Source organism: Pteropus medius, unplaced genomic scaffold (genome assembly GCF_902729225.1).
Source record: "Pteropus medius unplaced genomic scaffold, Ma_sr-lr_union100, whole genome shotgun sequence".
NCBI lineage: Eukaryota > Metazoa > Chordata > Mammalia > Chiroptera > Pteropodidae > Pteropus > Pteropus medius.
Window position 1 is genome coordinate 1,529,820 of NW_024354550.1, and position 20,549 is coordinate 1,550,368.

Here is a 20,549-nt window from a genome sequence, read left to right on the forward strand (position 1 = left end):
GTCCACGGTTCAGAGAAATGAGTTTGGACCCTAGTGCCAACACTTACCTATGATACGACCTTGGACAAACGACTGTGTCCTCCTGTGGAAATAGTGAGAGCCCCCAGCCCAAGGTAGTGGTGAAGCTTCACCTACACACAGGAGGCACCTAATAAATTTTTCAACTCAGAAAACAAAGCACAACATTCATTTTTGGAAAATATTTATTAAAAAACTAAAGTGAATGTGGCAAAAAACAAAACAAAACAAAAACCATACCTTTAAACAGCAAGCATATGACACTGGTAATAAAGATTTCCCAGCTCTACTGATCTGATCTAGTCTATCCCACCATCTACAGTCAAGGAGGTCCTCCAAGGGAAGCCACATGTAAATAGGTCATCTGTATTAGTGATGAGCAAAAACTAATTACGTGAGAACTATCAATGGCCATACAACTCCCTTTCATAGGCAATCCATCCCAAACACAAGAGAGGGACCAAGTCTTAGGAGTGTGCTCTGGGGATCTGTAGTTCTGGTTTAAATTTGGGGGTGGAGGACTATTGGGGGATGAAATAGTAGAAAGACAAACAGTATCAGTATTGGGCAATCTTAAAGCACCTTTAAAATCTGGACTTTACCCACAATTTGACCCAGTCATTCTCAAACTTTACTGTTGAAAAGAATCATCTGATGAGATTGGTAAATTCATAGAATCCAAATCTGTATGTCTAAGATGATTACTCCAGGTGACTCTGCATATTGGTTAGCCTTCCAGTTTGAGAAACAGTTTAAAATGCATTAAAACAATTCCTACCCTTTATGCACAAGATAAAAGTAAAGTTAATCTGCTGACAGTCACTGTGCTTTTGTCAACTTGGAGAGACCAACATAGGGAGGCGGGCAGGAAAGAGCCTCCAGTTTCTAACAAACTGGTCTACAGGAGCCCTGAGCAACCTGCAAGTGCTGTTTAGGGAGTAAAATTTAACAATTGAGTTGATTTTAGCTCACAGAACAGCCTCCGAATGACCAACAGGCTAACCCCATTCATTCTGGTTTAGTGAACTCTGCTGGGCTGATGCCAGATGGGAAGCTGCTGTTCAAACAGACCACGGGGTAGCTGGGGACTTTGACTTGTGAAGACATAGTGAATAAAACATCAATAAAAACTTTATTAACCACAGAGCACTATGCCCAAATAATTTCGGTGCATCATGGACAACATGTCGAAATAGTCACATTGATCCCAAGGTTCCCGTTATCTGCAAAAAGATGTGCTATGGCTGTGTCAAAAACCAGGCAGTCGCTGTTCATGATGGCTGCAGCCACACCGTCGTGGATGGACCGGGGCGTGGCCTCCCAGGTCAGTCTCCGCCGGTTCCCGTTCAATTCCAGCCTGTAGGCAAAGTTCTCGGCCTGCTTGCGGGTGCCGATGAGCAGAACGATGGCGAAGAACTGCTGGTGGCCTTCGTACTTCTCTTGTTTCTCCAGCACCAGCATGAAGTGATGGCCAAAACATGACTGCATCATCACCCAGTCGACAGCCCCTGGCAGGTTAATGTCCGTAGCTAGAAACACGATGTCTTCTCCCTGAAGGGTGGTGATGCTCTTGTGGGCGTGCATGAGATGGGACATCACGGCTTCCAGGGACCCCTGCCACTTGCAGGAAGCACCAGGACAAGGGCAGGAGTAGGGGCGATATTCACAGATGTCTTCATGTTCTGGCTTCTCCGTGTGGTGCAGGGTCAGAGAACAGCCCGTGGTGGCATACTGCAAGGAGGAAAGAAACACGTTGAGCCATCAGGCCTTCTGAAAACTTCTACTGGTGCAAACCTCTCAGAATATTCACCCACTCAGGTTTTGGGGGCTTAAACTGTGTTCTTATTCCAGCTGTTTTTGCTTGCGATGAATTAAATAGGTAAGACTAAAAGTCTCAGTTCCCATTCACCATCAGTATTGCCATGCATAAAAAAACAAGGCATATCCTGTACCAGGAATGTGCTGCATTCCATACTCCCCATTCCAACATTAAAAACTTGAGAACCAAAGCAATCCTGTTATAAACGTCTCAAATAAAATTGCTGAGCCAGTCCTATGAAACTTGGCCTTCCCTCCTATTTTCTGTGAAACTTTTAAAGAATTTAAAATTGCTTAGGAGTAGGGTTGGACAAGGAATATGTTTTCTCCAGACTAGTTTTCATGCAATTTCAAAAATAATATAATTTCTTTTTTTCGTCCCCTCCACTTCTTCCTGGCTCAGACTGGTGATTGGCAGGCAGGCTGTGAGAAAGGCTGCCTTTGGCTCCCTGTTCTTGCCTGCTGGAGTAGCCAGCCTAGGGCAGAGGAGGGCTGGACTGGAGACCCCTCACATAATAGGAATATTACCTCACTTTCTTCACCTTTTAAATCTTTCCCCAAGGGGCTCTGAACATATTTCTTGGGTGAAAAGAAATAACATCCAAGAGCTACTTAACTAACTTGGGAGACTGCTGGTCGGTTTGGTTCTAACCACTGGAGGTCAAAATGAGAAGGGCCTCGCCCTCCTCTCAAAGCCCACTGGACCATCCCCAGACCACTCCTCAAGAACAATTCATATCTCTTCATGACCAGGTATGGCAGGTCCTCATGACAGGCCCAGGAGGAAGGGGAACTAGAGTGGGCCCTGGAGTGGATGTTTGTCATAGGCAAGTTTTCTGATGTGGTCAGCCTGCCCCTAAAACACCACCTTAATAAGATAGGAACAAAACCTTTTTCTTCCCTTGCACTCAGGTTGACATTCCTGATAGATATATCATACCTATCATGGGAAAAGACCACACCAAAAAGAATTAGATGTCTAACTTTCACAAAAATGACGGTGTTCGTTCCTAGCTAGCAGATGGAGAGTCGGCCCACAAGTAGACACGTGCCCAGAATTATACGCTGTTCTCTTGAAAAGGATAAGGAAACCTGAATCACCTTCTCAGGTGAAGTGAGAAGTTGGCCTCATCCCCCTTAAGCACAGTGGCAGGTAAACTGTCTAGCCTACCCCACCTGGACTCCCCTATCCTGCTGTGAGATAGGAAGACACCAAATGAGGGCAGGGCCAGGCTATTTTTCTAAGATGCTGGATCTGATTGCTAAAACAAAACAAAACAAAACAAAACAAAACAAAAAACAAAACCCCAAGTTGTTTTTGCTTCTCCCTACCCTGCCTTAGGGAATAAACCCCTTATAAACTTTAAGTAGGTCAAATTCTAATTTTTACAGCTGTATTCATCATTAGCAACAAGCACTGAACACCTTCTCCATACAAGACTCCGAGCTACAGTCACTGAGGACACAGAAGCAAAGACAGTCTCCACTCCCCTAATACACAAGTGGAGAAATGCAACTCGTTCTTTCCCCTTTCCTAAAGTGGATTATAATAATCTTCAACAGAGATTGGCAGAAATATTTCACTGTTATTTACTTTGTCCACAGGAATTGCTTATTCATTTCTTTTCAAGTCATGAACTAATTCTAAAAGCATGGGTGTAAAAAAATTTAATCAGAAGAAGAAACAAATTTATTTATATATGTATTAATACTTTGTGTTCCTAGCAAGTATAAGACCCTAACAAACAAATTCCTACTAACTGTGTTTTAAATCTAGGGTGCAGCTAGGAATAAAGAGCCTTCTTATGTTCTTCTGTGTGTGATGGGTGAGGCATTTCTGCCCAGAGTTTAAAACACACATATACACAATAAAAATAGCAAGAATTAACCCAGAGCCTGGCTGAAACAAGTCCTCAATATTTGGATCTGAAGACATTTCAGAATGAGCTGTTTACCACAGCTGCCAGGAATAATTCCAGGAATGAGATGAACTCTGGCAAAAAGAGTATAGAAAAGTACCACCTGGACCTCTTCCCCAAACCAAAGCCCCAAACCACTCCACGTTCGCCAGCACAAATGTACAACAAACATTTACATCTAAGCAATCATTTTAGAACTTTTTCTCGTATAACTAAAGTAGGAATATTTATATTCTGAATTATTTGTTTTGCCTTACAAGTCACACACTCTTCCTTCGATCCAAATACAGAGAACAGGGAACCTTCCCAAATTATGCAAATAGAAAAGGCATTACTTAGCATTTGTGTGGACAACGACGTTATGAAAAAAGATCTTATACTACAGTCTCCTTTAACTTAAATAAATATTTTTAAAGTGCGACGTTATGAAAAAAGATCTTACTACAGTCTCTTTTAACTTAAATAAATATTTTTAAAGTGTTAGGTGCTTACTCTGCTTTTTCTAAACAAGCTGAACTTTAATGCCAATCTATTCCTTCTCTTTTCCATCATGGGTGAAGGCGTGTATTCACGACCACTGGTGCCACTTTTATGATGACTGCATTAGAGACGATCTCTAAAAAGGAAAGATCTAAACTTTAAACATGTGTGCACTCACATGCACACACACATGCACTCTGCTGCCACACTTTACCCTTGTAACAGTCTCAGTATTGTTCTAGAATGACATTCCAGAGTACCACAGGTGTTCTTGGTACCCGCATTTGGGGGCTCTCAGCCTGGGATCACAGGGAGGGTTTCGGAGGTCTGTGTATTCCACAAGACTGTATGGAAAACTGTCTAGGTGCCTCCGAGCAGCAAACCCAAATCGCACTGGCCCCAGGGCTTGTGTTTACCTGACAAGCTCCAAGGGTTTCTCAAGGCTGTGAGCCTCTATCCTAGAGCACACAGAAGGAATAGCGGCAGATTCCCCGCCTTGTGACGTTTCCTGTTGAGAGGGGCCCTACCCTGTAACAATAAACAACTCAAATACATCAGAAATACAGATTAACCGTGCAAAGGAAGACCAGGCGGGCAATTCTAAAAGTGGGGATAGGGTCAGGAGGCGGGGATAGAAAAGCTTCATTGTAGAGGAAGTGAACTATGGAGGGAGTAGTTCCATCTGGTTCTAGCACAGGGTGAGTGCAGGAAACAGTGGAGAGAAAACCTAAATGAGAAGGCAGATTCCATCAGGGACTTTATGACTGTTTAGTTTATTTTCAGGGTTTTCCTACAATAGCACTACTGACATTTTAGACCAATAATTATTTGTAGAGGGTCCTGTACATTGTAGGTTATTTAGCAGTATCTAGGGCCTCCACCCACGAGATGCCAATAGCGACTGCCATCCTACTCCTCAGTTATGAAAACCAGAAATGTCACCAGGAATGGCCAAATGTCTCCTGGGGGACAAAATTATCCCAGTTGAGAGCCACTGATTTCAATGAATGACAAACTCTGGCTGGGCAGCCACAATCAGCTGTGAGGAGGGCCCCCCACAGGTAAGCAGGTCAGGCCAGTCACTGCCTGGCCCCACAGGCACTACCCAGAACAGCTCAGGAATGCCAGCCCCACACGCAAGTAGGTCTTGGTCCTTTGCAAAGCATCTCGGAGGTGGGCTAGGAAGCTGGTTCTACCGTGTTACACACTGACTCATCAAGGCTATGTGGTCATCCATGGCCACAATGGGAGCAGAGCCTTGTACCCCCAGCTCCCTCTCTAGTGCTCTTTCACTGAACAGACAGCTTAGGAGTCAAAAAAAAAAAAAAATCAATATTTTGAGAAAAAGAAAAATAATTTACATTTGCCTTGATTCCCAGTCCCCAATCCACCACACTCACAAACAAGAGTCTACAGATACACTACTTTTGGAAGCAGCTTCTAAAATTAACTTCTTCCTTGGTTTGCAAAGAAGAAAAACAGCCCCAAAAGTACCTCTCCCTAAGGAATGGGGCAGCACACCTCACAAATAAGTAATCAGTAATTAGGCCCTCCCAGCCTTCTCTGGCATCTCCTAAGAAAGTCCTGAGGTTTCACTTTTCACACTTGGACTACGACTTACCCCACCAAATGTAAGGGTCTCAGGACACCTGCTTTTCTTCAGATGCCTGTTTCTTAGATGCTCGCTCTTGCTCTTAAAAAGTACCTGGGCTGCTGGGCTGGTTTGCAGAGGGAGGCTCATGTGCCCTGGGATGTGTCCCAGCTATAAAGGAGATTTCTCCACAGGGAAATATCTGTTCATTTCCCTCAGGGGTGAGGTGAGATGGGAATTTTTTTAAGGGTTTGGGGTGGAGGGTGGGCTGGGAAACGACCACACACAGAAGCCCAAAGCTAAAGAAGAATTCAGGGAGGGGGAATATGGCCAAGCAGAATGAGAAACAAAGAAATGTTAAAATAATATATCTGACTTCTCTTTAGAAACTTTTTGTGTTGCAATGGCTCGAAAGTCTTGTGCAAATACGTTCTGCTATGAAAAGCAATATGTGGTCTAGTGCCTCATTGTTAAGTCTTTGTAGAAAGCAGTAAATAGTGCTAATTCTCTTCCTGGGCATGGGGTTTGAAGGTTCTATTTAAGCTGGAATTTAGGCAGAGATTTTCCCTTTTGGCACAGAAACCCCTTTACATATGAATATGAGGAGATACATCAGAAACATAGTCAAACACTAGACACCTGTTATTTACCTAATAAACACAGTCACATTATATTTGTTTATGGAATGAGTACGTAAACAGAATAACCTTTCTCAGCCAGGGTGCTAGTGAAGGCCATGGGTCCTGTGACTGGTTTAGAACAAGTCATTTAACCTATTTAATTAAATGTGAGTCCATGTAATTCAAGAATGATTTGCTGAACTCCAACAATCAACAGTCTATTACAGCAGAGGCGCCATGAGCTCCGGCAGAGGCATGTCTCTCTTGGGGACTGGGAGGTAACCTCCCTGGTTTGCCTGTTTACCTCCTAGGAAACAGTGAAATGTAAGTCTTTGTAGCAAAATATCTGCCAGTGACTCAAATGAGAATATCTCAAGAACAAAAAAGCATAGTCGGTATTTGGTTGTTGACGCTCACAAACTTTTGAATTAAATCCAAGAAATGGCCTTGTCTTGAAGTAAGCAAGAGGGAAACTGTGCTTGTCGTCAATCTAAATAAGCTGTGATGATCACAAAATGCACACTGAGGGCTATATGCAATCATGGCCCTGGACTGGGAAACCAAAATTGCTACAAAGGGTATCACTGGCGCAACAACTGCAATTTGAATATGGTCTGTGGATTAGATGATAATAGTATCTACTACAAGGCTATTTCCTGATTTTGGTAACTGTACCTTACTTATAAAAGAACATGTCCTTGTTATTAAGAGAAATACAGTGAGGTATTTAGGGGCAAAGGAGCAGGATGCCTGCAATTTAAATAGTTAAAAAAAATATTTGAACACAGTGAGAACAAATGGAAAAGCAAATAGGGCAAAAAGGAAACCATTGGTGAATCTGAAAAAAGTATATGGAAATTTTTTGTACTATTATTATAACTGATATATAAGTTTGAAATCATAGAAGAATAAAAACATATTAAAGAATCCAGGGACGCATATTTATAAATTTTAGCATATTTATATCCTTTGTGGGATAGAGATTCCTTTTGTAGAGTTGGTTGAATGAACTAAGTTTTATCACAATAGTATTTTTTGAAGAAAAAATATTTTTAACTACATATCTATGTGTAAATGCAACTAAGTTTTTCTTTTACTAACAGCTCTTTGGGACTCATTTTAGTGGGCCAATAAAATTTCACAATGAAGACATCAATTGTTGTAATAACCAATACTTCTTTGACCCCCATAGAAGACAAAGCCTTCTCCTGCTCTGATCCTTCTGGAGGTTTGCCGGCATCTGACAAGTCTGTGGCCCTGGAGTGTAGCTTCCAGCCACCACCCCCAGTGGCCCAAGGTTTTCAATTCTTGAGCATATCTAAAAAAGGACTCCAGGAATGAAACTTACCTATGCCCCCTTTTTCTTATACAGGTAAACACCTTTTAGCACTGGGGAGGTGAATGCTGAAATGCAATCAGAGCCATCCAAGTTCAACTGAAAGAATTAATTCCTGGCAGTATAACTTACTATGTATGATAAGTTGATAACTAGAAAAGTACTGGTTGAAGTCTCTTCCTTCTCAACATTCATTAGACTTGTTCAAACAAGAGCTGAAGCTAAACCTTGCGTACACCCAAATCATGGTAAAATTTACAATTTAACCAACATTTAAACTTAAATTTTACCACTTTTTTTAAAAGGATGTCTAGCAATTCAAGCTAGCTCCCCTGTGACTAAAAATGTTTATCTGCCCCCAGAATATCACTGAGTGATCACAGGTTGTTTTCCAGTTAGTTTATGGGCCTATTAATTTTGTTCATTGATTGACTGATTTAATGCCCGCTTCTCTCGCCCAATATTTGTTGGTAAATGAATATTTGGTTTATTCGCAGAAGATGATTCTTCTCTACCATGTTAATTTTATTGTAATTAAAAGTCTTACTGTGGACATTAGAATTAAAAAACAAATTCAACAGACCTTGAATTTATTTTAGATCATGTAAGGAAAAATGTTTAGATTTCAATCGATAAGGGTCTGTTTTGTAATTTTTGATAAAGGTGTTGCACATATTTTATTTACATAAACTACTCAAGGTGGAGGTGTTTATAGCTTTTCTAAAATCTTACACAGATTGGGAAACAAAGGCGCTGTTGTCATTTTGACAGCTGTATGTCTCTCTTGCTCAAAATGTGTTTGCAACGGCTGGTAGAGTAGCTAAGATTAGAACTCAAGTACCCAGTGTCCTGTGTGACCTTGAATTGAGCCTACCATGCATGTCACCTTTCAGTGGGTCTACAAAACTGTCTATGACTCATCCCTTGACTATCATTAACAATGGAAGAGTTCAGACTTAGGCAATGGGAGAAAGTGAAATCTCTTCTTGTGAAATACTTATAATACTCAATCTGAATCTATCTAGTATCCTTCCTGTAAAAGTCTTAGCAATTTTTCACTTAACTTGAATAGTAAATTCCTCACCTTTGCTGTGAGGTAGTACAAAGGGATAATTATCAACCAATAGCACAGTAACGGTTTCACGGGTGATAACAGAAGGCAGCATCACTCAGTACCAGAACTGTCAAACGGTGATGAGACTAAGAAAATACTGACATTTAACTTTACAAACTTTCTTCTGGAGAAGGTAATTCTAATTAAAATTTTGGGCTCAAAAAGCCCTCCTTTTGCTTAAGAGAGAAGTGACAAACCCCATGTTGCAGACAGCCTTCTTACTAAAGGTATCTTGGTGGAAGACTGTCGTAATATTATCACAGTAATTTGAGAATCCTGGCTTTGGAGGGATGGGGGTGCACATTTGGCCTTACAAAGACTCCCTGGGCTGGGAGCGGTTTATTTTTAATCTTAGAAACTTTAACAAAAGTTGACTTTTGACCAAGTGTGTGTCTCGTCTGACCACAGCCAGAGTTAGCAGGCAACCAAACAATGTCTTGGAGAACCAGTTTTGTAAGGTCCCTTTAGAGTCTATGTTCAAACAAATGAAAGCACCTTTAAATAAGAGCTGGAGTTAAAGGGTTTGTGCCATATTACCAGTCCCTTGCCCACCCTTTTTCAATATGCCCTTACTCTTCTATGCCAGGCTCCCACCTCCGTAATCACGTTAACTGCCCTCAAAGCTCTTCGAACAGCGCTACATCCCCCAGCAGTCTTTATTTCCTGAATAGAGCAAACACATTCGCCAGAAGACTTAAGTGGTACGGTTGCCAGATTTATCAAAAATATAAGATGCCCAAGCAATATTTGGGCTATACTTATACCAAAAAATTATTTATCTGAAATTCAAATTTAACTGGGCATCCTGTATTTTATCTGGCAACCTTGCCATCTGGTACCACTGCCATCTCTCCAAAAGCCGCTATGCGTGTCTGGAATAGGAAGGGGGAATCACACTCCTCAGCAGGGTGGAGTAGGCAGCAGAAAAGGCAGAGGTTGCAGTGAAACATTGCATGTGTAATTACGAAGCCCAGACTAGAGTTCCTGCTCCTCAAACTTATAAACTGTATGACTTTGAGCAAACCTCTTAAGGTGGGGCGGGATGATACTGTGTCCCATTTCCTTTATAAAGAAATTCACAGGGTAATATGAGATAATATACCTAGTTTAGACAAGGTAAGCCATGTTTTATATAAGCGAACCAGCTTCCCCACGTAACCCCATCAGGATCTTCTATTCCTTTCTTCCTGTGTGGGCAGACTGCTGCTCATCCTTCAGTATGTAGCGCCAACACAACCACTGCAGAGAGGTCTCCAGACTCCTCTGCTCCTACCACTTCAGAAGGGCTCTGCTGCTCTGTTGGCACATTTATCTCCACTGTCAGATGAGGTGAGAGGGGAGGCCACAGCTGGCCAGGCAAATGGGCTGTAGGATGGGGAGGGCTTGGAGCTGCAGGGGGTTGCATGGCAAGGTTTGGTACGATGAAAAGTTAGTGGGTAATCAGGAGGAGCCAACTCTGGCCTGAAGGTATATCAGAGAGAAAAAGCAGGCAGCTAGCATTAAGAAAACCAAAAGGCTAACACCTAGTGTTGGTGATGCCTGAGGGAAATGGGCATTCCTCTGTAAACAGCTCCAAGTGAGAAAGTAATTTGGCTCTGCTATCAAAAGCTTTTGATTTCTGCTTATACCCTCTGGCCCTACCCTTCAACTTCTAGGAATTTATCATTAGGAACTAATTATTTTCTTATATTCAAGGATTCCGTTAATAGTAGTACTATTTTTTTTTAAAAAAAAAACAAAACAGAATGACTTATATGACCACAAAAAGGAGCCAGATTATAAAACTCTGATACTACAATGGAATTGCAATACTAGATAGACATTAAACATGACCTTAAAGACTATTTACTAATGTGGAGAAGCAGTCATGATGTGTTAGATGTAAAAACAGGTTATGAAACAGTGTGTGGATTCCCTATCTTACCTGCTTTTTTTTTTAAATGAAAAATTCCACTGATGTAGAGGTGAGTTTGCAAGGGCAAATGCAAAAATGGTGTAGTGGTTATTTCTAGGTGCAGGGATTATAATTTTATATAAAGATGAAAAAAAAAACAACTATAAAATCACATACTTTGGGACCTACAGAGAACCAAAGTTCATGTAGGTAAGAGTTAACCGAGAACTTCCAGGCTCAATGAATGCTTTCTAAAAGAGAACCAGATCAGAGTTTATACACTAGCAGTTGGAATTTGGTCTGCAGACATGGTTGGTTTGGCCTGAAAGTGCTGGTTTTAAATCTGAATTTGGGCAATGTTTAAAAAAAAAAAAAATTGAGATTTTTAACACTAAAAAAAAAACAAAGCAAAAACAAAACACCTCCAGATTTCTGGCTTTCTTGAAAAAATCCAAAGGTCTGGCATGGTTGCACATACATTCCCGCCCCTACCAATCACTCAGTGCTGAGTAACAATTGCCCTCTCTGAAGGTGGCAAGTGTTCTCCAGCTCCCAAATGTCTCCACTGCTCCTTGAGGCCTCCTGAACCCTGGAGCCAAGGGTCAGATGCCTCTCCCCTGTGCATTATCTATGCCTGCTGGTATTTAGAATTTGTTGCCACTGGACTGGGTGAATCCACACTGGGCCCTTTAAACTTTCAACTGGGTCACCTAACTTGACTTCTTTTTTAAGGAACAAAAGCAACACTGTCACAATTCTACTGCAGGAAAGACATGTCTGACTGAAGCTTTCCAGTTCAATAATTATTTGAAGATACGCTCCTAGAAACTTTTAGAGGAAACAAAGAAAAAATGGAAAGAAAATGTATCATAGTGTTAAGTGGGGTGGAATGGTTTACCATTTCCCACAGTTGTGGACAGTAATACTGGTTGATACTAAAATGCTGAGTGGGGGCACAAATATGTCAATCTTCACTTCTCCTCCTACACCCACTCTCCACCGAGGTGGTGGGTTTGAGATACTGGGAACAGGATGTCAAAACTTCTCAGGCATGAAACAAGCCATAGAATGGACTAAAAATACCACAAGTGGAAGAGAGACATACTCTGATAGAGATCCTCTTTTAAAAAGGAGACCTGAGCTAATAATGCCTGCAGTGCCCTCTATCAAAGGTGCTGGTAGTTCTCTAGCCTTCAGGTAAGAGGCCTCACACCTATGTAAGGAGGCTATTTGGCAACACATCCACTTTGGGGCCAACTGAAACATGGACAGTTCAGAGCTGTAATGAAATCCCCCCAAATATTAGCTTCGTAGGTTATTTTTCTCCTGGATATTACTACCCCACATACCCTACAAAATTCCTGCCAATGAATTTTATAGTGAGCATGTATGTTGTCTTGTTGCGATGTTCCCACCAGAGGCCCATTTGGTGAACTCATCCAACCAGATAGTTTTGTTACTGAGTTGTGATTTGGAGCCTTGGAGTATAAGCTCAGATTCAAAATTCCTATGTAGTGAGTAGTACAAAGGATGTGTGCTTTGGGGATGCAGGTACATGGCCTGGCCCATTTATTAACTGAGTGATCTTTACAAGTCACTTAACAAACGCTTAACCTCTATAGGCATGAGTTTCCTCATCTGAAAAAAAGAAAGGCAAACTAATAAAAGCTGACCCATACAAAGTAACTGGTGCACAGAAGGAACCCCAAAAGTATTCCATATAACCTCCCTTCGTTTCATGGAATGCTAGAAGCTATAGGTCCTTAGAAATGGAGCAGTCTAATCCTCTAATATACAGATGAGGGAATCAAGGCCCCCAGAAGTGGTTGCTCAGGCAAACAATGGCAGCTCCAGGCAACTCTTGAGATTTGGTCTCCGGTACTTTACTAAATGTTGGTTTTCTCATTTGAGCCAGCCCATGAGAGAGATTCTGAGAACAGGTAGGGCAGTGACAAGACAGTCCCTATGACTTCCAGCAGCAAGTGCAAGCCAAAGGGCTAGGTACACAGATTATTTTGTTGAAGTTTGACATAGGCCTTACCACTCCCCACTGCTCTCATCTTCCATAACTTACATATCTTGGTTGCTTGCTAGGCCTCTACATACATTCAAGTTCAGTTTATTGAAACTATCTGGCCTGTCAAGTTTGGATTATTGGTCAACCAAAGTTGAGGCATGATAACTCCAGTTTTAAGATCTCACACACATGCAAACACACAAAAATTACCCCACGATCACTTTCTAAGCTTGGTTCCTGGTCTATAGGGGAATGGTTGACCCTGTTAGATTTCAGTTTGCAAAGTGATGGCTTTGCCCAAATGCATTCTTATAGAATAGGAACTTAGAAAATCACTGACATGTAGAGAAAGGCTGAGTACTCCTGATTCCCAAACTACTCTTCAAGAAAGACTTCACTAGCATGATACATAGTAGAAAGAACATGCACTTCAATAGAAACCAGAATCCTACATCCCAAAACTGAAACATCACACTTCATACAGCATGTTGTAACTGTTTCTTTCCCTTTCACTTGGGAGCAAACAATTCTCTTATACTATTGCTTTCCGGAAGTAAATTATCGAAGACTGACTGATATCAAATGCTCATTTGTGAATTAATTCACCTAAAGCCATTTCTTCTACTGGCCACTGAAAGATTGGGAGAAAGTGAAGGGCTGAGAATATGGCTCCCCAGAAATCCTGTGGGGCAACCCAAGTCCTCATTGTATATCTCACACATCATATATCCACTCTTATGTCCACTATCACCAAATCTTCTCTTGATCACAAGGCTACCACCTTCTTCATGATCCTAAGAAAATTATAGAAATATTTTGTCTAAGTATTATGAGAAACAACATTTGGACTGGGTGAATTCGTAAGCATTATATGAGTGGTTGAAAGCAGTGTATTTTATTAAGGCTGAAAGAAAGCCCATAGTCCAAACACAAATTTAAACCCTTATTTGAATACGCTATTTTAAACTTCATCTGTAGCAGAGCAGAGACCAAATTAAATCACTCATTTTACTGACTTGAGTCCCAAGCCTCAATTCTCGGGTGGATTATTTTTAATTTAAAAATAAGCTCTTGCCCTATAAAAATAAGCAGCACCAAGGAGAAATGCAAGACAGCTGAAATGGCTCAAGAGGCAGAGCATTTACTTTTACAAAAAACTCAAAAGTATTAATAACATTATTTCCATTTCTAAGCTTAGAAAATGAACTTTATAGTATAGCTCCAGGTTATAATGAAGTAATATGGACAGGTATGTCTCTGAAAGTGCTCCTTAAGACTAAGCGACCGACAGATGTAGGTAAACAGATGTTATAATGTGACCACATAATGCAGTAGAATGCAGCCATTTAAATTCAGTACAATGAGGGAGAACCAAGTTTCAGCCATAGAAAAATATATGTGATAATCAATTTAAAACAGAAGGTGCAGAAGCCATTTTTGGAGAAAAATTTATGCCTTACGTGTGCATATATATCAACCTTCCTGACACACACTGATATCTACAATTCTATATTCAGCTGCAGAAGTATATTTATATGTAGTTAGAAAAAATCTACAAAGATATACACTAACAATGTATAAACTTAACAATGGTGAGAAAGGAGGTGCAAGATCTTGCTCTTTCACTTGATTTATCTTAGCGGTTTGCATTTGTTTGTAAGAGCACTGATAACTTTTAAAACTAAATTTAAAAAATTAAGTGATGGGCTTTACAGAACTGTAACAACAGCTCCTGCGTTTTCTACATGTTAATTCCTAATCAACTTTTGTTTTCACCCCACTTGGTAAAAAATAACACAACTCTCCAGTCCTTGGAAGATTAGGCGAGGGAAAGGTGTGACTTGCAGAGCTTTCTTTTTGCTGGAAGCAAGAAAACAAACTATAGGCCGCCCCCCGCCTTTTTTTTTGGGGGGGGGGCTACACTCCGGAGGGCTCCTACGTGTCAGGGGCGCACATACCGCAGGTGCAGGGCGCAGGAGGCATCTGGTACCAATCCTGCTAAGTAGAGTGCTGGTAAAGGGTGCGTTTAGCTCGCCCATTTCCTCCCTCCTTAATCCCCTATACATAGTCAGCTTCCTGGTCCAAGTTTTACTTGTACAGCCCTGCCCAGCCACCCAAGTACACATCTGTAGAGCACGCAGGCACTAGATGCGGAGAGCTGTGATGTGTTCTAACAACCATCGCGTGCTAATTAGTTTGGGGTCAGTGCTGGGGCAACTGTTAGACCAGAGCTACTCCCAAAGTGGACAGGTAGGGCATGGGGGAGGGTGGACAAAATGTAAACATTTTTTTCTTAACAAGAGATGCCACCTGACTCTCAGCGCCGGCGAGTGGGCTGGAGGACACAGGAGTTCTGGGAGGTCGCCAGGCATAGGTGCACAGGTGGCACCTGGGCTTACCTTACAGGGAAACAGGACTGCAGAGGCCACCTTCTCCATAGCAAGGTTCCTGATGCTGGGCGTCAGGGCGCCCCTGCACGTCGGGCAGCAACTCAACTTCTGGCGGCATTGGTTACACACCAGGTGCCCGGCCTGGCACTGCAGGATGGGGGGCAGGACATAGTCAAAGCAGACCGGGCACTCAAAGAGCGAGGTCAGCTCGTGGTGCTGCGGGGACACCGGGCCAGCCCCGCCACCACCGCCGCCGCCGCCGCCGGGGCCCGAGATCACCGCTGCCGCGGCGGGCACCGCGGACGAGCCGGGGCCCGCAGACGAGATGGTGGCGGCGGCCGAGGGCGCAGCTGGGGACGGAGCGTGCTGGGGCTGCGGCGGCGGCTGCTTGCTGCAGGGTTTGTTAGCGCTGGGGCCGGTGGAAGACGGGCGGCTCATTGCGCTCCGAACCAACCATGGAACTGCGGGCGCCTGCCTACCGCGGGGCCGCCGGGGTCAAGGCGGTGCGCGCCCCGCGGGCGGCGGGCTCCTGGGCAACGCCACCGCGCCCAGCCAGAGATCGAGCAGCGAAGAGCAGAGGAGACCGCAGGAGCCGGGCAGGCGGAGGAACGGACCGCGCCGAAGATCCCCTTGGCCTCCACGTTCCGAATACCCCTCTGAGCCCCAGGCCCCTCCTCCCTGCGGCGTCGCGGGCCCCGAACCGGAGCCGGGCGCAGAACCCCGGCACAGCAGCTTTTGGAGCGGCAGCTGACGCAAGCCCCGGGGGCGCGCGCGGACGTGACGCCTGGACACGTGTGCGGCCGCCCAGGCGCGCGGGGACTGGCAGAGCCACCCTGCGACGGGGCGCGGGCTCCGCCCGCCTCCAGCTGGCAGTGCAGGGGGCCCCCTAGCGCGGGTGCTTCCTGCACGGACTGCGGGCCCAGCCTGCGCCAAAGAGCATGCCCGAGTCGCCGCGGCGGCGCAGGGTCTGCTTTTCCGGGTCGGGGAGGCCGCCCCTCGGGAAGGCGTCGCCGAAGTCGTCTGGCCACACCCCATGGAGCCACGCCGACGCGTGCCCGAGCCTCAAACCCAAGGGACAACTTCAAGCGGGTCGGGGCTTGGATGGTGGGCGGGGCGGGGCGGGACGCGGGCGCCCCTGGACTAGTGGGGAAAAAACCGAGTGGTTTCTCTTCCCCTGGTTGAGTCACCAGCGCGCGTGGAGGCGGGTGTCGCGGCCCGCTGGGCTCTTAGTCTGGAACAGAGGGTCAGGACGCGGAACTTTGAGAAGGAGCAGGGCACGGGGCTCGGGTAGGATCTGAAGCGGCACAGGACCTACTGCTGGGCTGTTAAGGGTGGGTTTGGGCCACTCCTTAGTCTTGGTCCCGAGGGTGGAGAGGAGGTAAACTCTCTTTATTCCTTTACCAACAGAAAGGCGAAGGCTTCTTTGAATTGACCGCCTCTGGCTTAGTAGGCCCCGGGAAGGAGGTCATGGACAGCGTTGACTAAAAGGAGATTTCAAGATCCCCTACGAATGTCAGAAATATCAGTTGGGTCATGAGGCCTCAGGAAATTGGATGACCGCAGCGTCTTCATCTTTGAGGTTCCCACCGAAGTCCAACGCTTTAATGCGAGGTGTAGGCTCTCACCCTGCAGAGTGAACCACATGTTAATTTAAGGTATACTGTGTGTTCCGAGTTCAGTTTGATTCTCTGCGTACTTTGAGCCACTGACACTGGAATTGGAGGAAGGGGCTACTTAGATGAGATTCGGATGATTCTCTGAAGGAGAGACAGTGATAAGGAATAACAGACAGGACTGAGTGAAGAACGGTGCCCTCTACTTATCATTTATGTGACTTTGGGCAAATTCTATAATTTTATGTGCCTCAGTTTCCTAATCTAAGTGGAATAAAAACAGTACCTGTCTTATAGCATAAACTCTAGCTGTTATATAAAAAATGTTATTAATTAATATTTAATATTAATACTGAACATCGGCAAGTAAATCTATTAAAGAAATACGTTATTAGAGCCCAGGAGAAATAAAATTTAAGCTTATAAAAGGTATCTTAGAAGGACTACAGGCATGGAATTGGAATATGATCTAAATCTTGGAAAAAATTAATAGACGTGATATTCAATCATTCAGTAAACATTTTCCTGAGCATATATTAAGCGCCAGCCATTGGGCTCTGAGAATGGATCTCATTCAGTTGCCATTCTAATAAGGGAGTGATGCAGGAAACCAGTCCCTCATGTGAGAGGTTTTCAGGTGAACAGGTGGGGTTGGGGTCAAGATGTTGGAGCAGGAGCTAAAGCACAGTGAGAGAATGCATTCGGGAGTGCATTGGACTTGGGGGTTGAGGGTGGCTCATGGGAGCCTCAGCTGGCCTAATAAGACCTATACCTCAGTGACAAGGGGTAACTGCTGTAGTTTTTGAAAAGCACTATAACATGGCTGAATCAGTTTGGAAAGGGGACTACAAAACAAATACTAATATTTATTGAGTATCCACTATGTGCCAGTTCATGGATGGTTCTAAGGACTTTGCAACAACCCTACATAATGGGTACTATTATTCTTATCTCTATTTTATAGTTGAGGAAACTGACACAGAGATTAATTTTCTCAGGATCACAAAGCTGATAATGTTTGGAAAAAGCTCCAGAGCCCTTCTTCTTAACTACTAGTTTATATCCCTTTCAATTATGCGGACTCCTACTTATAGTCTGGTTAAGGAGTTAAGATTAGCACACTCAACAGTCAGGAAACAGTTGCACAGCCTGTAATAAAGCACTGAATTTCGTGGGCATACTTTACATAAATTTTTCCTTAGCTGGTTTTGAGAGGAAAAAAATTAAATCATATGCTATTTATTCCATTTGTGCCTTTTATATCATAAAGAACATAAAGGTGACAACAACAGAAAAAAGCCTGTTTCACTTTTATTGGAGAAATATAATATTTTCCGCTTTTAATTTAACACCCAAGCAAGTGGAATTTATTACCAAGATTTATTTTCTTTCCCTCCACCTCTGGCCTCAGTGCAGGTACCCCTGTTCCCAGGGCTTTTTAGCTCTTCTTGGAGATGCAGGGTCCCCACCCTTGCCGTGTTGACATGGACTTTCAGTGCTCTAGCTAGCTAGGCCCTGGTTATTCAAAAGCCAATTTGGTTTCAGAGGTGTTGAAACAGGAAAAGCAATTCTCTGTAGACAGATTTGATTTATTTTTCTAAAAATACAACTAACCCATCCATCGTTACTGTGGCAGATGCCCCCCCATGGTATGAAGAAATTTCTTCTTGCTTCCTCCTTAACGTTATTGCACTCCTGATTAAGTTGATGGGAGTAATTAAAAAAAAAAAAATCTCTGGACAATCACTGAAGGTAGGCGGGACAGTAGTGGACAGGCCTGCTGGTTGACCCATATTAGTGACCTCTCCAGGTTGCCAGGCTGGCCTTTCCAGTCCTCCTTCCTTTTCCTCCTTCCTTGGGGCCTTTGCACATTGCACACTGTGAGTTAGATAGAGCACTCTATCAGGAGGGCATGCATATTGTTGTGAGGCTTATCTTCCCTGAGGAGTTGCCACTGTTGCTGGGCTTGTGTTTAATGGATGACTTTGTGGCCTGGGGAGAAGTAGGGGGTGGGTGTGGGGGGGTCCAGCCTTTTGTTATCTCTTGATTTGTGACTCATTTACCACATCTACTGCCTGACAGGTTGGCCTTCTTCCCCCACCCACTGTCCCGGATTGCACAAAAGGGACATGCGAAAAGCAGGACACCTTAACCCATCACCCCCTCTGTACTACCCTTTAAAAACTAAAAGTGTACTGAGAAAACTTTCTTTTCTTAAAATATCAGGGTGTCTTTAAAAAAAAGAAAAACCTCACAGGTGGGCCCCTAATCTCAGCTGAACAGTTAAGTGCGATGAGAAATACTCCAGCTAGGCAGAGGAGCTCTTGCCCGTCTTTCTGTAACCTACAAATTGTGTGGTTTTGCAAATTGGGCAACTTCTGCAATCAGGCTAATGGTGCGCATTTTCAGAGCAAAGTGTGGTTGGCTTTTTCTCTTTAGATTTAGAGATGACTCAGGAGTGCATTGGAGCTTGCTGCGTGGAAATTTCTAATAAGGGAAAGCTTATGGGAAATTTGGAGGTGACTGAGAAGCCCCCTGATAATTATGGTAGGAACTTTTATCTTTATAAAGTACTTTTGTTTTTGGGGGTAATTTCCACATGCTCAAACTTCTTTTGAATAGTGTAGGTCTTTCAATGCAAGTATTTCTTGAAGAACCACCATGAACTTAGTGCTGTGTATCACACAGAGTAGTTATATACATTTCCATTGTTTTTGTAGCCATACTTATCTAATGTTTCTTTAGTCCTCACCCTGTGCCAGGTACTGTTTTAAGCACTTTACGTATTTTAATTCTTTAATAGTCACAATGTCTCCTATAAAGTAGATGAGGTACAGAGAGACCAAGTTACTTGTAGTAAGTAGTCTTTAAAATGGCTCCAATGATCCCTTCTCCTGTTGTGGGTTCCCTGTGTAATCCCCTCCCTTCAAGTGAGAGCTGCACCTACTGACTCAATGAATAGAATATGGCCAAAGTGATAGACTGTCACTTCTGAGATTAGGTTACAAAAATACTAAGACTTCTGTTTTCCTGGATGTCTCTCTTCTCTCTGTCTCTGAGCCTTCTCTGTGACTGAAGCCAGCTGCCATGTTGGGAGTAGCCCTATGAAGGCCCACACTGCAAAGAACTAATATCTCTGGCCAACAGCCAGCAAAAACCCCAGGCCTGACCAACAATTGGATTGCACTAGTGAGACTCTGAGCCAGAGGAGCCAGCTGAGCTGACATACAGAAACTGTGAGATAATAAATGTTCGTTGTATTAAGCCACTAGGTTTGAAGGTAATTTTTTACACAGCAATATATAACTAACACACTTGTCCAAGGTCAAAGAGCTTGTCTGAAAAAAGAATTGCAAAGTATAGACCCTCTACTTTTTTTCCTTTTAAATTATTTTTATGATGATGCTACTTAAGTGTAGAGAAACAAATCTAGAAATACAACTTTTATGATTATTGTTGTATACAGCTATAAAAATAAATTAGAATACTAAAATATCCAGAATTCATGTTTTTATTATTTATTTCGATTTAAATTCAAAACATTAAAATGATAATTTCACATGATGGAAGATGCGCTGAAATGAAATCATTATTTAGTTTGGAAATAACCTCGATATCCATCAACAGGAAAATGAACTATGTAGAGCCATCCTACAAAATCTTTTGCAACTTGGAAAAGATCTCTAAGACCAATTGCTATATGAAAAAAGCAAGCTGCAACCAAGAATCCCATTTATAT

At 43.2% G+C, this 20,549-nt stretch overlaps 1 protein-coding gene and 1 long non-coding RNA gene across 2 annotated transcripts in view; one reads left to right on the forward strand and one right to left on the reverse strand.

Annotated features, from left to right (window-relative positions):
- Nucleotides 1–20,549, forward strand: part of LOC120596640 (uncharacterized) — a 77,491-nt gene that overhangs the window by 34,526 nt on the left and 22,416 nt on the right. The window lies entirely within an intron of this gene.
- Nucleotides 186–16,158, reverse strand: SIAH2 (siah E3 ubiquitin protein ligase 2). The gene is made up of 2 exons (XM_039855159.1): nt 15,207–16,158; nt 186–1,749 (listed from the first exon to the last, which is right to left on the reverse strand). Exons 1-2 carry the CDS (start codon nt 15,633–15,635, stop codon nt 1,192–1,194), a joined length of 987 nt encoding a protein of 328 aa, XP_039711093.1. The 5' UTR covers nt 15,636–16,158; the 3' UTR covers nt 186–1,191.